This window comes from Manacus candei, unplaced genomic scaffold (assembly GCF_025592945.1).
Source record: "Manacus candei isolate 608988 ecotype Guabito, Panama unplaced genomic scaffold, ASM2559294v1 h1tg000005l, whole genome shotgun sequence".
In the NCBI taxonomy this organism is placed as follows: Eukaryota; Metazoa; Chordata; class Aves; order Passeriformes; family Pipridae; genus Manacus; species Manacus candei.
Genome location: NW_026138053.1, coordinates 18,849,776 through 18,864,315, shown reverse-complemented (window position 1 = coordinate 18,864,315; position 14,540 = coordinate 18,849,776). Strand labels below are relative to the sequence as shown.

The 14,540-nt window shown below is 37.2% G+C and overlaps 1 protein-coding gene across 4 annotated transcripts in view; it reads left to right on the top strand.

Annotated features, from left to right (window-relative positions):
• NR5A2 (nuclear receptor subfamily 5 group A member 2) overlaps window positions 1-14,540 on the top strand; it is an 88,602-nt gene that overhangs the window by 37,291 nt on the left and 36,771 nt on the right. For all 4 annotated transcript variants that reach the window (XM_051808332.1, XM_051808312.1, XM_051808322.1 and 1 more), the window contains one exon: window positions 13,741-13,860. In XM_051808332.1, the coding sequence (XP_051664292.1) occupies window positions 13,741-13,860 (120 nt within the window). The remainder of the gene's footprint in view (window positions 1-13,740; window positions 13,861-14,540) is intronic.

The window sequence follows — 14,540 nt, the reverse complement described above, 5'->3', positions numbered from 1 at the left end:
AAAAAGTATGCCCATTTTGGTGGTGTGATTTATTTAATTGTGGTTCACCACTTCAAATTATGTGGTTTCACAGAATTCACAGAAGTCCTTGAGCAATACTACAGCATCTTGTGTACCACAAGTATTATGTATATACTCTCAGTTTCTACTGGAAGGTAGAAACAATATTAGAATCCTTCTCTTTAACAAGTTTGGTAACATACCTCCCATTGAAAAATGCAAATATATTTCTAAGGGTGTCATTATAAAGTCCCTCCTCCACAATGTATATATCTTGTAGAATGTAAAATTCTGTTATCTATTTTATATCCACTGCAAAATAATCAAAAATCAAATGCTACATTGCAAAGAACACAGTATCTATGTAGGATTCAGAGCCATGTTTGCAACTGCTGTTTTAGTTTTCTCTATAACATTTGTACAGTGTTAACATTTCAATCAGTGTTATATAAGGATTTTCTATTAGGATATTTTTAAGCATAGTTTTTTCTACCTGGAAAGCATTTATAATTTAGGCTGGTATGCTAATTAGGGATTTGAGCTGTGTGAGCATGGAAATGTCTGCATTCTCACTATTAACATGCAAAGTTCTCAGCAGTTCCCGAGTCTGTTACCCCGAGTTCAGAAACATTTCCCAGTGGTATTGTATGGCTAGCTCGGTTGTTCCATTTAGATTTTGAAAGAGCATTGTTTTCAGAAAGTGTTTTACACCTGGAAATAGATGTGTCTGCTAAACAGATTCATATTTCCATCATTAGACAGGTGATCTGATCACAAGGCGGAAGAGAGATCATATACATAAAAAATGAATTAAAGCCCTGAATAGGATTGCTAAGGCTGTTTTTCTAGGTTACAGCTAAATGAGGGGCCATTATGTGGGCTTTCAGATAGACTCACAAAGCTCTTATCTGTATAAACCTGATAGATCTGCCATTATTCTTAGTGACTAACAGAAGTTATATCATTCAGTTTCATTAAAAATGCATTAATCCTTTTTTAGTAACCTTTTCCTAATTCATTGATTCAATTATACAATGAACAATAAAAATGTTTGGTATAATAAAAATACAGTATTAAGAGTGTGTTATATACATAAATATTTCATTGCAATGAAATTATTCAGGGTTAAAAATATTAACAATATTAATATCATGCTCAGAGACAAGAAAAGTGTACTTTTTTTTCAGCATCTCTGAAATTATAAATCAAAAGGATGAGTCTTTAAAATGTGAGTCCCAAAGTAGTTGGTTATAGTATTACTTGTGGTCACTTCATGTACAGACTTCCTATACAGTTGGTGACACTTACCAGCACAGGTTGATTGAGGGACAGGAGAGTTTTTGGTATGTATGCACATATTGCTCGTAAATATCATGAAGCCAGGCTCCTTCTTATCAGATCAATTCTCCCCAAAGTCACTGTCCTCTGAAATGGCCTAAATGAAAACAGACTGACTCCCACAGTTGGACCTTGAGTTAACACAAGTATTGGGAACATCTTGCTTGGTGAAGGTACACTCAGAGCATGGCAGCACTCTGAGCAACTTTCACACAGTGGCAGCTTCCACTTACACCAGCTAAATAATTCAGACCACCAGGACTCCAGTATAGCTCTCAATCTGGTAGTTCACCCAAGACTTCAATTGATTTTGACACAGCTAGTACTTTTTATCATTTTGTACTTGGGTTTTTTTATTAATTTTTGTGTCAGGAGAGCAAACTATCATTTGGTTGTATTATACTGTTCTCTCAAATGCCAATAACCAGGCATGGCTGAGCCGGTGCCTGTGCGACACACTTGATTTTGCTGCTCCTGTGAAAATCTGGTGTGATTTCTGCATGCATTCCAAGACTAGAGGAGCAGAAAGCACTTCATATTTTCATTAGTCATCCCTTTACAGATTTACTTTTAATTCTTTCAGCAAAGCACATTATTAAAAGCAGTGACCTGAGGTCTTCATTCAGATATCAGACTTGCAATCCTGTATAATGTGCGCCGCAGGGCAGAGGTCACACTGACGAGTCTGTTAATGTAGTCACTCTGGAATAAGATCAATCTCCATACTTCACCATATTGATCTAATAGCTCATTGGCACTTCCCTCTTTGAATTGATTAGCTCATGTGTGAAAAGAGATTGATGGGTTTGTGACCCTGAGGAGTCTGTCAGGGGCACACCCATGGCGGGGGAAGTGCATGTTTTCACTGCTTCATTTGGGTGGCTCATTACCTGGATGCCTCACGGGGAATAAGGGTCATAACATTGTTTTATGAATTATTTACAAGAAAGTATCAGGGGGTTGTTTTATTTGATGCTCTACCTGTACTGAATCCATTCTAAACAGAGCATGAAAAAATACACATAAATGGCCAAAGGTACCAAATATTTGTGTAAAGGGAACCACGGCATATAAGTGACCTTAAAAAGCAATTTTACTAATATAAGGTAATCATAATAGATATGAGGGTAGGAATAGACTTCATGGGTCACCTAGTCCATTCCCCTTATGCAATGACAGAATATTGATGATATCTAGAAATGAATTACATTTTAATTGCATATTCTGGATAAGTACTTACAGTGAATCTAGTTCAGACATCTTGGGGAACTTCATATGCACATTGCACTGTAGAAAGAGGCAATTTGCATGCAACATGTGAGCTAAAAAGTAAACTGTGCACATTCCTCGATTGTTAAAAGTAACCAAAAAAACCCCAAGATTCAACTCCATTTGTCAAATAGTCATATATTTGCAAAATGCATATACAGTAGATTGGATTTTGGTGCAGTGTGTGCTCATGCAAGAGGAAATTTAAAAGGAGCTGTCGCAAGAAGCTGAATTTAGAAGTTGGCTTATGTTAGGGTGTGCTTAAAAAATGTATGCATTATCAAAGTCTTTACAGATATAAAGCAATAAAGCTAAAAACTGGCTCCTTGAAGCCTTTTGCTGAACGCCAGGTATTTTTGTATTTCTGTCTGCATGTGAATTGTAGAATGAGTATGAAAGACATTCATAATGAAAAAATCTCATCTATGCCATCCAAGCTCTGGATACTGTACAATACCATACTAGGGATGGTGTTACATAGGATGTCAGGTTATGTGACTGTGCCACAGTTCAAAAAAATATTGAGCAAAATATTCTCATATGTCATTAAGCTGATGCTTATATTTGTGTAAGAAGACAGTAAGCTTCACTAATAATATCTTGTTGTATTATTTAACTGGACATCCTGGGTTTATTTTGCAGACTGGCAGTTTAAATTGAAAAACTGATAATTTTACTTATGGTGAAGTATCCATGTATGCTCTATGCAGTCGGGCAACCCTTTCCTACTATTTGATTTATGGTAACATAAACAGATACTGCATAAGACAGTAATAGTCAGTCCTTTCCCTAAAGACCTTACACTCTAAAAGAAACAGACCCTCAGGCAGATTAGTTAAAAAAAAAAAAAAAAAGAAGAGAGCCAAAGAGAGAATTCAATCCATTACCTGTCAGTGACATAATGCTGAATATTTGCATAATCTTGCATTCATTTTTACTTTTAAATCATTCAGGCTATTCTATGTACCAGGAAAATTGCCCTGATATAGACTTATGTAGCCATATTTTAAAAAGTCCTAAAACACCTCAGAAACACTTATTAGAGGCAGAGTTGTGATGCACTTTCCTTTGGTAAGACTGGGATAAATCTGGGATTAATCAGTAAATCTTCTTACATTTGAGTGTCAAAGTAATCTTTTAGTAAAGTAAAATCTTCAGTTATAAAATTCATATTAAACCTAATTACAAACCAAAGTAACTAGTACTTATACCTAGATTAATAGTAGATTGCCAGACACTTGAATACAAGCAATGCAAAGCAAGATTTTTTGAGGAAAACGTTGCCATTTTATTGCAAGCTCTTGCCCACTGACAAAGCCTCTGCCAGTCTGACTGAAACTTAGCTCCTACAGTTGTGGTGTGTGGTGTGCTCGTGGGTGAACGCAAAGTAATTAGAGCAACCTGATTCTGTTGATCATTATCCCTGCTGTCATTCAGAAATGAGCTAAGAAAAACCTAATTAATTAGATGTACATACTCTCTCCATTTTTCCTAAACACACACCTAATCTTCTGTTGCATACAGGCATATAGGAACCCAATTTAGACATTCACAGTTTTGATACCTGTGCCCAGCTGTGACAGCAGAGAAAGTCTGAGGCTGGCTGATTTGTGTCACAGTCCACGGACATTTTTGCCTATAAAGTTCCTGCTCATTCTGCGTTCTGTACTGCAAAAGTTCCTGTCAACAACATAACAAACAGCCCATATAAAACCAGTACCAACAAAGATATTTTTAAACATTAAAATTAATCTTAACTGCAGTGCTAATGACAATATGGGATCTGGGCAGAGTTGTGACAATCTTATTTTAATGACACTTCAGAGATTTCCAAATTAGACTAAAGGAAACAGGAAGTAGGAATAAATGAAACAAAGCCAAATGAAAGGATGAATGGGACAAAAAATTAATACATACTTGCCAGTTCCTTAAACATTCATTCAATCAACACTTCCTGTGATTTTTAGTAGCATAGCTCTGTCTGCTCTTTTAAACTTGACTCTGTTGGGAAAGGAGCTAATTTTTTTGAGGATCGTGTTCATAGTTGAAAGGATTTAGCTGGGTGGTAGTAGCTGCATGCCAAGAGCCTCTTGCAATGCTTTTAAGATATAAAGGGAAGTACTAAGTCTTTTGGATCATCCCCATGTACCTTGTTGGATCATGCATCACTACACCTCCGCAGCCTACTTGTATGACTTCAGCTTCCTTTGGTGGTGTTTTTAAGCAATTTTTTCTATCAAGTCAGATGGATACTGGTTTAATACATGACAACCTCCATTCATAATGCTGATTTTTCTTTCACTTTCTCCGTTAGCACTGGATCTTCTTTCTTATTTAATCTCTGCCTCAGTGACTTACTGTTACTGCTCCAGCCCTCGGGATGTAAGACAACATTTCTGTACTTTTTCTTCATCAGTATGCCAACTCCTTTCACAGCTTGACTGAAGATACTGTTTCTCATGATTTCTTACTGCTTTTGCTGTGGCATTTTTTGGCTGTTCTATTACAAATCAGAGGAAAACACAGTGGAATACATTTGTATGACAAGTGCAGTGTTCTACAGAAACTACGGCATCTGTTGCCAAAGTTGTATTACAGGTGACCTGTTTAGCACACTATAACTCCCAGTCTTGAGACTTTAGATCCTTTTGTTTCACTGACTCAAGTACGGAGAAGGAAATTCCTGCATTTACATAGTAGGATGTTTGTCAAAAGTTTTAACAAGACTATGAAAAGTAAAATATAAACTAACATATTCTGATTACTGAAAAAGATTGCAGTGCTGTGCAATCAAAAGATAAAGAACATTTTAAATAAAAAAAACTACTGATTGGATGATAATTACAAATGGTATGAAACATCTAATGTATTACATTCTTTGTATGGTTTGTCAGTGTGCAACCCTGGGTGTCGCTAATACTCACCTGGAAAATTATTTTTCTGCCATAATGTTAAAGTAACTTCCTGTTAGCCATGACTTCAGAGGATTATTTGCATATTCCCATCTGCATAACTGTGAATACAGTCCCACACTGTGTACACAAACCAGGTATCACCTGCTAAAAGAGAGTAAGATTTTACTTCTCTTATGGCTTGCCCTTTTCCCATACTGCACACCAGCTTGAATAGATCTACTGGAAATAAACACTAACCCCATTAAACAGAAGAGTAACCACACTGTAATTTAAAAGAGAGATGACTTAAGTAACTCTTGTGGTAATGCATGCAAAAAAGAGTGTTCTGGGGCAGGCAGCACTTGAAAGAATGGGACCCTAAGTGTGTTGAGATATTGCTCTGCCTGATACCATATTAAAGAGTCTTTCTGACATTAACATGTCTCTCGTGTCACAAGTTAAAAACGTTTTCTATATGATGCTTACTTGTCTTTAATATTGACAATCTACCTCGTATGTTATATTGATCTCTGTTGAGATTTGATGTTGCTGATTTCTAAGAAATTTTCCAAATGAGAGAAAATGTAGGAGGTGGAGTTTACCTGTAGACTCTTAGAATAAGTGTTTAGAGCTGAAAAATACAGAAGCTGTAAGAAAAATTAAATCATATTTTTTCCAGTGAATCACCAGACAGGAAAGGAACATTAGGTACTAGAAGTTCTTTCACATAATGCTAAAATATGTGACTTGGAGAAGACCACAGATTTTAATCACAGGTTGCTCTACATTAGAGTGAAACTGCTGATTCAATATATTGAGAATAAATTCACCAGCAGTACCATAAAGTTTACTAGACTCAGTCTTGTCTTCTGATTCCCCGGAGGACATAATTGTGCATCCTAAAAAGCAGATCAGACCTGCAAGGCTAATGATGAATCAGATGGGCCTAATTCTGATTTTATGTGTAAGACAAAAGACTTACGTTCATGCAAGTTAAGATTTAAGAATATGGTCCAGCACAATTTTGCAGTTAGTTTGTTGACAGCAGAAAAAACAGGTGTTTTTCAGAGAAACACAGCTATGGTACCAAAATTGCTACATAAACTACATAGTCTTGTCTAATTCTTTTAAAATTCTAGACCCAACTATGCATAAGCTTAGGCTGTACTAACATCAGTAAAGATACTCACAGAAGTAGGATTTTGAAGGTTAATTCTATCGGTCCAGTCCAAAAGAAAGCACCTCATTCTTCACTCTTTGAAAAAGATGCTGAGAATAATTAATTTTCCTCTTTCCTTATCTTTGTGTTCACTCTGAGAGGCAAGAAACACTGCATTGTAAGCAAAATTTTCAGTTGTGACTAAAAAGAAATACTTTTTCTTATTTTCAGTTAAAATAAAAAAAAAAAAGACCCGAAAAAGAAGGTAAGAAAAACACATTTATAATTCATCAGAAATAATGCTGACTGTCAAATACTAAGTCATTTTCATGCAGTTTGCACAGAGATAAATGTGAGGAAAAGGAGAAGAATATATGTTGCATTTGACGCACTATATAATATATACACACACAAAGTTTATTGTAACAGCCCTTTCATCTGATGCTTGTAGAACTGAAATTTGTCATTTACCTTCTCCTTAAGAGAGGAGAATGCTCTCTAAATGGAGTCCAAAAATCCATGAGAGAGATCCTGTTCTTTAGCAGGATCACCATCTGCTGCCTGCCCTTACTCCTTCAGCAGTCTGAGGCCCCCAGACTCATCCACCTTGCATTGTATTCCTGCAAGAAAACAGGATGAGTGTGAACTGATGCTTTTCAAGGCTGCTTTTTATTAAAGTGTTTTGACTCACTGGAAGATCAGCACTGAAAGTGGGAAGTGGCTGGTCAGTGATGTTCTGACCCGCTCTCTCACAGTGATCTTGCCCGTAGATGTCCAGGGCACATGAGGGGAGAAGGTGTGGTAAAGCCATCGCTCTCCCCGTGTGCATTTGCTGAACAGGAAATACCACACGCCTTTCAGAGCATGGGCACCACACCTTCACCCCTTCACAGTTCAGAAGGGTAAAAGTTTGGGGATTTTCAAAGGTATAATGTTGCTTTGTGCTATAAATTCCTTATCTGTACACCTTAAAAAAATCAAAAGTGGCTTGATATTCCAAATACTGGTGTTTCCATGAGCAGGGAGTTAACGAAGTGTTTTAGTCTTTCTATCTTCCTCTTTCTCAGTTCCCTACTGTTGAATATAAGGTGAGCATATGAGCCTTTCTTTCAGCGAGGTATCCAGCAGTTGCTTTCCTCTATCTGGACACTGATTTACACAAAGAATATAGGAACTTAACATTTTGGATAGATGAACTTCCCGTTGAAATAATCTGACTCTGACCAGTGGATTCAGAAGTTACTGAAGGAGGAGGTACACACACACACAGGCAGACTCCAGGTATAATTGCACCCTTATAACAGCCTCTTTGCATGCTTCATAGGAGCAGGAAAAGGCATACACTGAAGTATTTCTGTATTTCCTTCCATTTTTAAATCAAGACAAATGTAAAATGCTACCAAACTTGGACAGATTTTATATTCCCTTCACAATCATTTACCCCAACATGGGCTTGTAAAGATCACTCCCTGCCTTCACATAGAAATTTTATATAACACACAGGTTTCTAGTAAAGAGCTGGAACAACCATAGTTAATATTAAAACATTTCTTCTTGAACTTTGTAGCATTTTATTACTGATGTTATAGGTAGTAATCAGATTTTATTAGGGCATTCACTGATTCTGAAAGTTACGTGCATTCACTTCAAAAACCACATTGGTTGTTACGTGCTGCTTTTTGACAGTAGCCTTCCACAGGAGGTTTCCCACTGTTAGCAGCAACTCATCTGGAGAGTCCAAATCCTCCCCTATCTGTATAATGATTTGGAAACCATGCATGCATTCACAAGTAAAAAATAGCCTCTGGAGTGCACTTGTCTTATAAAACTTTGATTTGAGGTGATTTGCATCACTATGGCATAAGAAAATGGAGTAACAACTCAAACTATATGTCTGCAACGACTTGTGAGTGATCTCCTAACTGCATTTGAAAGAAAGTTCAACCATTGCTTGAACCTGTATGCTTCAGGCTGAACAGTTCAGACAGATGTTTAATCACTTCATATTCACTAGGAAATGGCTATTCAATGGCCATAGAATTTAAAAGTGGCACTATGAGATGAGCGCTTCATATTATTTTCTATATTTGCATTCCCTTCTGGAAGCATAAGTAAAAACAATTCAGCTGAATCCAGCACAGTTTTATCACATAAATTTCAATTACCATATTTTTTAAAAATCATTAGATACCCTTTTAAATTTTTAGTAGCAGAAAAGCCCAAAGCTATAGTGGCAAGTTGATGCAAATGAACAGAGATGAAAAAGGATTCTCCAGCTTCTGAGAAAGGGAGGTATAGACTGGGTAAAATGTGAGCGCAGTGTTTAACTGAATCTGCAGCAATAATTATAAGGAAAATATTTAACTTAGAGCAACACAAAAAAACCATGACCCTGAAATTTTTAACAGGTAATTCATCAAGTGTCAGGCTGAAAATACCCCTTCAGAAGAAAAATTATAATAAATTTGCAGTTGTTGGTTACAGTATGCTAAATATTGTGAAACATTTTCCTAAAAGAAAGACATAGTGTGGTTTTGATAAGATTAAGGTGCATTTCAGCAAAGCATACACATTTTTCTTCGTTTTACTGTTTGGCAATTTCAATGTTGTTCTTCAGAGAAAACAAAAGTTTATAATGATTAACGTTCTGTGCTGTGGGAAGCATACATTCTACAACAATACTACTCTTGTGTCACACTAGCCTCCCTCATCTATAACATCAGCACAAATAGTTTTTCAGATGAGTAACCAGCATTTCTGAGATAAGTCCTTCCTACAATTGATAAGGTGTGATTGTGTATTTCAGTGTCAACAGAGGCCTCAGCAAGACTGACAAACTTCCATGGAGTCCTGTGTCAAAAGCTCAGGGCCCAGATGAGTGGGAGTCCAGGGTTTAGCAGACAAATGTGACGCCACCACTCCCAACCCCAGACCATCTTTTTGTCCTGCCCAGACACAGTGTGCCACCATAGTACTCAGGATTAGACCTTTATACATCAAGCTGAGAGTCTGTTTCCTTTACTCCTGGAAATATTCTATGTGGCCTGCACTACACTGGCAAGATAAACTATGCAAACTAGTAGGTGCATCTAAATGTATTCCCATGCATGCCTGTTTTTTAATCCTTGTTAGTGGAGAACTCAGGAAAAAAGTGATTTAAAGTTACCTTATAATTCCAGTTGTCAGTGAAGGAACTCGGGCATGCCGCCGTGGAATTCTGTGTTCAAACCTGTATTTAGATATTTAACAGAATCAAATTTATTGTGCAGATGAGCAATACCACACCTGTGCTGATAACAACTGCCATCCTCTGCTTCTCTGACAAAGTACTTGCTCCTTCTCTGCCCCAGCAGCATCACTTACTGTCTCACAAACCCTTAAATTCTGCATGTCATCATCCTCGCACTCAAGGTTTTACGCACATCCAGCTCCCCTTATGTCTTCTCACACCACACTGCCTCCCCGTTCCCCTCATTTAAGGCCTCCTCCTAAGCACTCTCTTTGCTTCCCTCGTCAGTTAACAGTGTGATGTTTTTCTTATTTCATACTCATAGCATTATTACTCTTTCATGCCACCCCGCATGCTAGAAATGATCTCCTATTTCTTTTGAGTCACACATCCTCCCTTACCTTCTTCCACATCTTTCTTTAAAAGGCATTTCTTCAGCAACAAGTTCCAGTTGGTGTGTCTTCATCTGAATGCTAATGGCCAGAAAGGACCTAAACTTAACCATGTGGGCACAGCATTCACTCATGCTTTTGCTTGAGGGTAGATAGCTGTCAAATGGGCATCTTGTTTGACAACTTGCTTAGGTAAGACATGGGTTACATTAATCCTTGTGTCGGTGTTCTCTTATGGCAGGGAGCAGCTGCAGATCTGGGGAGTGTTCTTGCAGCAGGCAGTTCTTGGCCATACAATGTTTAATTTATAAGCATTCTCAGTAGTTGGGACAACAGGCAATTTTTTTTTGTTGGTGTTAAAACACTGATAGTACTCTTAAAGATCTCTGTGAACTGAAAAACATCAACATTTAGTCAGCACAAGTTTTCGAGCTTGTTTGAATTCAATATATACCACAATTGAAAAATTTGTTGATTATGGATAGTCCCAGGCTGGAGCTAAGTTATCTTGGTGACAGAATCTTATCTTTGCTCGTGCTTCCCCTGGTAATGGCAGAGTAGCTTTGGAGTCAGGAGACTGAAGTCCAGAAGAGGCTTTTTCTGCAGAAGATTTTCCTCTTCAGAACTGAAGATCAGTTCTGAACTTCAGGATCAGTTCAGGGCACATTCAGTTGAATGCATGCAGTTATTCTGGTGAAAGGTTGACTTTTTCATTTTGCCAGAGAATGCACTTTCTGCAACTCATTTTTCAACGTGCCATGGAAACACAAACGTGTTTGTGTATTGGCTGAAGTTACACACATCATAAACTTTACCACCTCATTCTAACATGCAGAGTGATGCGTTACCATTTTTGTTCAATGTGATCTATGTTGTTTTCTGTTTTTCATGTTGTTTGCGTTATCGAGATAAAGTGTGTGGTTTTCTGCATCTGCATGTCTTTCAGAAATAGGCTGGAACTGGTCACTTGCCATACATTTTAGTAATCAGTGATCCTCCTTAAAGTCATGTCTCTTTCTTCCTAGTATGAAATGGGAAGCATTCTTCTGCCCCACCAGTTTTCTTAAAATGGCAAAAGCAGCTGGATCTGATAATCTTCTGCAGGCCACACTGTGTTTGGGATGTGTATTGTGCTTTTTGTGCTATCCATTTTTATAGGCGTTCACTGGTTAAACTGCAGTGAATACAGAGGAGTAGATTTTGTGAACCACTAGCAGATGTTCACTGTTGCTAGTTTTATGAGTCTTGTAGAACAGCAGGAACAGACTATGTGCAAAACAATTTTGTTGTGATTTTACCATCTCACACTGTTTTCACAGCGCTGGCGTAGTAATGGTATGATAAAGCTTGGGAGGTAAGCTTTGATTGCAGACTAGCTGCTGTTGGGATCTTCAGAAAGCCAGACCTGTAAAGTGTAGTTTGTTTTCAAAAGCCTGTGGCTGAGACAGATGGGTTAGCTGGAAATATGTAATTTATAGTAGAGTCAAATGCTTGACCTCTTATTCAGGTGTAAGTTGTTATGACATGGATGCTGAATATTTAAACTGTCTCACAGTTTGTTTCCTTCAGATGTAAGCTGTGATAGCTTTGTGTGAAATGTTAATTTTGGATGACTGGTGTGTTCACATGATTTATTTGATTTTTGTGATTTTTCCAACACGTTTTTGGTCAGAGGAGAAAATTATCATGGAACAGCTTCACATAAAAAGCAAGAATAATAGAATCTGTAAATTTCAAACATATTTTTCAAATAATTAATTGAAACCTGGCCAAAGTGCATCAATGTGGTAATTTACTGTCTCTCTTGAGCTAACAAATCACTTGGTTTAAATGGTTTTGTAGTCAAATACATGTTTATGAAGAGGAATAGATCTTTAATAGCAAATCAGTCTTGCTCTATGATCTCTGTGGGAGAATGGGATCTGTGGCACACAGACTCTTCTGCCTTTGAAAAGTTAAGAGAAAGTTAAGATAAATGAAGGAGGCAAACAGAGATTTTAATATTTCAGATGTTAAAGTCCAAGCTGTATGGCAAGTAACTAGAAAGAGAGAGACAATACTAAGTAACTTTCACAGATGATGCTACAAAAATCTATAAGTAACAAATGTCACTTCCTTCTCTATCACACAACCAGAAAACAAGCTTGAAATAATAAAGTTCAGAAACGCATTAGGTCTTATTGAAAAAACGTGAAAACATCTACTGCATTATCTAGTTCAGCTCATGCAGGATTACTCCTTGTAATGTGGTTTCCTGTGTATTACAAAATCTGTTTCTAAAGGAATTGAAACTAGAACCCCTGAAAAGCAATTTTAATAGTTCCATGTCTCAGAAATTCTAGATATTGCTCCACTTTAAGTATGCTAATTTATTTTTTACTTCTTCTGATTTATAGCATTTTTAATCTGTTCAGAAATTACTATCTATGAAGATTCTTAGAGTCCTTTCAACTATATACATGCTATGACCACACTAAATTGTAGCAAGCATCTCTCAACTCTTTCAGGGCACACATCGGAAGTCAAAGACTTTGTTTCATTTTGAAAAGAAGTCAGTAAGATCAGTAAGAATAGGTCCAGAGGATATTGATCCTTACGATGACTTAATTTCATAATCTGCCTTCCACTAATTTGTGATTTTTTCCCTCCCATTTCCATGGAAATCCTAATTATTTTTCATTCTCTAAATGAATAAAACTGAATGCAATCCAGTTGTAATTGGAGTCATTTTAGGGACATATTTCATGGTTCTCCAGTATGGACATCCCAAATAACTTCACAAAATCTTAATGTAGATTGCTTGTGCTGAGTGCCCAGCATGTTCCTTCTGTTCCCAAATACAATCAGTGATGTGTCTCACTGCTCACTACTGACTTTCTTGAACTGCCCTTTCTTGCCCTACCAGTGACCCTTGAAGCTGCTTAGCTTCTGTTCATGAAGTGTTATTCTCTTTTCAAACCTCCACAGCGATTTTTAGAAAGTGTTTACCTCTCTCTTCACTTTTTCCTTTTGCAAGGGACATACCTGTGACTTGGGCCTGTTGTAGCAATAATGCTCTTGAATCTGCAGATTCTTTACTATTTCCAGAAGCTGAGTTACAAAGATGGGGAGTATGGCAAAGTTCATATCAGCATTATTTCTGCTCCTCTTGGGTGAAAATAACATCCCATTGGCATTAGCATTTTATAAATACACAGTTATTATTACTTTGCATAACAGTGCCATAGTTCTGTTTTCCATTAATCTAATCAGGAGTAAAATTTCTATACACTTTATGGATAAAGGTTTCAGCAGTGTCCTGTTTATTCAGCTGAGAATAGCAATTTTGTGGGTTAATAATTCTAGGTAGCATTTCTGTTCTCATGATGTTAGCCACATGCTTGAAGGAAGACTGTCTCCATATTGTGATGTAGACCTACTCCCAGAGTGATGCCACCAACGTTCATGTTTACTTTACAGGTTGATGACCAAATGAAGTTGCTTCAGAACTGCTGGAGCGAACTCTTAATTCTAGATCACATTTACCGGCAAGTGGTACATGGGAAAGAAGGCTCCATCCTTCTGGTTACCGGGCAACAAGTGAGTATGTGGTCTTAGAGAAATATTGATGTCCTTTTTTTATAATAATTTTCAAAATAGCAGGAGTTTAACTAGGTCAGAAGCACTCCTGTGTTCCCAGAGATTCTCCACAAATAATGTAGATAAAATGACTTGTGCACTCTGCTTCTAGTCCGCTGATTACAGTTAAACTTATAAAAGCAGATATAATCGCTTTGCTTTTCAAATGTACTTGTATACTTCAGTGATTGAAAAATACCAGATGAGAAATGTTTCTCAAGAAGTTGCATTTCCTTGGGGCTAAAATGGTTTCTGACAGCACCAACAACACTCCTAAACCTAATACTTTAGATTTAAGCAAGTATAGCTTATTTCGCCTTCAGAATTGTGATTTACTGAAAAGAATCACTAACAGTCAGAAATCTAGAGAACCTGCAGCTTACTACCTCAGAAATATCTTGGGTTTAGAGACATACACACATGTGTGAGAAACTGGGCAGCTGAGACATCTAATCACAGGGAAATTATTCAGTCCAGAGGCTATAAATGCAGATATTATCTCAGGAGCTGTCTCAGGATAGGCATCCTGCAGTTTCTGCACAGCTTTCCAAGGGTTAATTTTCTTTGGGTGTCAGATACATAGATCTCCCAAAATGCAAGACCTGTAGTCTGGCAAATATTATGAAAACAGTGAGAAAACC